Source organism: Camelina sativa, chromosome 6 (assembly GCF_000633955.1).
Source record: "Camelina sativa cultivar DH55 chromosome 6, Cs, whole genome shotgun sequence".
NCBI classification, from domain to species: Eukaryota; Viridiplantae; Streptophyta; class Magnoliopsida; order Brassicales; family Brassicaceae; genus Camelina; species Camelina sativa.
The window spans coordinates 2,798,546-2,799,899 of NC_025690.1; the positions used below are offsets into that span (position 1 = coordinate 2,798,546).

At 32.6% G+C, this 1,354-nt stretch overlaps 1 protein-coding gene across 1 annotated transcript; it reads right to left on the bottom strand.

Annotated features, from left to right (window-relative positions):
• Positions 575 to 1,111, bottom strand: LOC104790210 (protein NIM1-INTERACTING 2-like). The gene has a single exon (XM_010515914.2). It carries the CDS (start codon positions 1,013 to 1,015, stop codon positions 665 to 667), a length of 351 nt encoding a protein of 116 aa, XP_010514216.1. The 5' UTR covers positions 1,016 to 1,111; the 3' UTR covers positions 575 to 664.

The following is a 1,354-nucleotide window of genomic DNA, read 5'->3' on the forward strand; positions in this document are numbered from 1 at the left end:
GCAATTATCGCATTAATAATTCAGTACAATTTATTAATTTATAAAGGTTATTAATTTATCTGAGTATTAATTTATAGAGGTTGTATGTATATTAAATTGGCCTAATATCTTATTAGCCTGACTTTTTCTTAAGGCCCATTATTTCTGGATTCTTTTGGGAGCTCTATGGGAAATAAAAAAAAACATTAAAATTGGTAAAACTTATGTCGTAAAATAAAGTAAAATATAAATTCATAATCCTATAGTACTGAAACAATATAACGGCGTATATTAAATTATTAATAGCACAAGAAATGGACCACAGTGCAACAATTTTACTATTAAAACAAAGACTTCTTATTAGATGGCAACATTTATGATTTATGTATATCACCAAAAGCTAATACAAAATGAATAATATTAGTTAGTTAGTAATATAAAGTTGTTGTATTAACTTGATTATGGGAAACATTATTCTCAAATCATTTGTATGATTTTGCATAATTGAATCTAAACTTTATGCATTATGTAACGAATCATTGTATAACCTTTATTTTTTTTTTTAGGAATTTTTTTGACCAATATAAGTCGTAGATTTTGAAACAAAAGATTTATTAATTAAATGCAAGAATTCACCATGTAATTTGAGACAAAAAAAATCATATTTAAGATAATTAGTAATACATTAGAATTTAATTATTGGACGTAAAGTAGAAGGACTACAAGGCAAAGTAACGCCGTCTGGTTCCGGTTTACAGTTCAGATCCAAATCCAAACCCAGTGACCCGACCCGATTGATCCCATCACGAACGCCGTTACTACTCTGACTCCGTTTCCTCTTCTTAGACGGTAGTAACCCTCGCTCATCATCATAATCATCACCGCCGTTAACTTTCGCAGCCGTTCGTGCCGCCACGTGTACTCTCCGTAATATCTTGAAAAACTCATCAACCTCTTCCTCCGTCACCGTCCGTACGACTTCAGATTTGCCGTTATCTTCTTCTTCTTCTTCTCGCCTCCGTTCATCTTTCATCATCACCGAACTCTTTTTTGTTTTTGCCAAACAAGAAAACGTCGACGGCGTCGTTTTAGGCTTTAGACAATGTTTTTGCTCATAATACTTTGGGATAATACAATTGGAACTCTCTTTTATAGATGCGTCGGTGTGGGATTTGAACGGTCGATATTGTCAGCCGAAACAATATATGGACGGTTGAGATTATTGATGATGAATGACGTCATCGGAGATACGTTTAAGCGAAAGTTTTATGACGTCACGGTTTGATTTGACTTTTGGAAGTCATTTGTATATTTTTAACATTTAAACACAGACTAAACAAAAAAAATTAAGGAAGACCAAGAAGAAGAAGTTGTG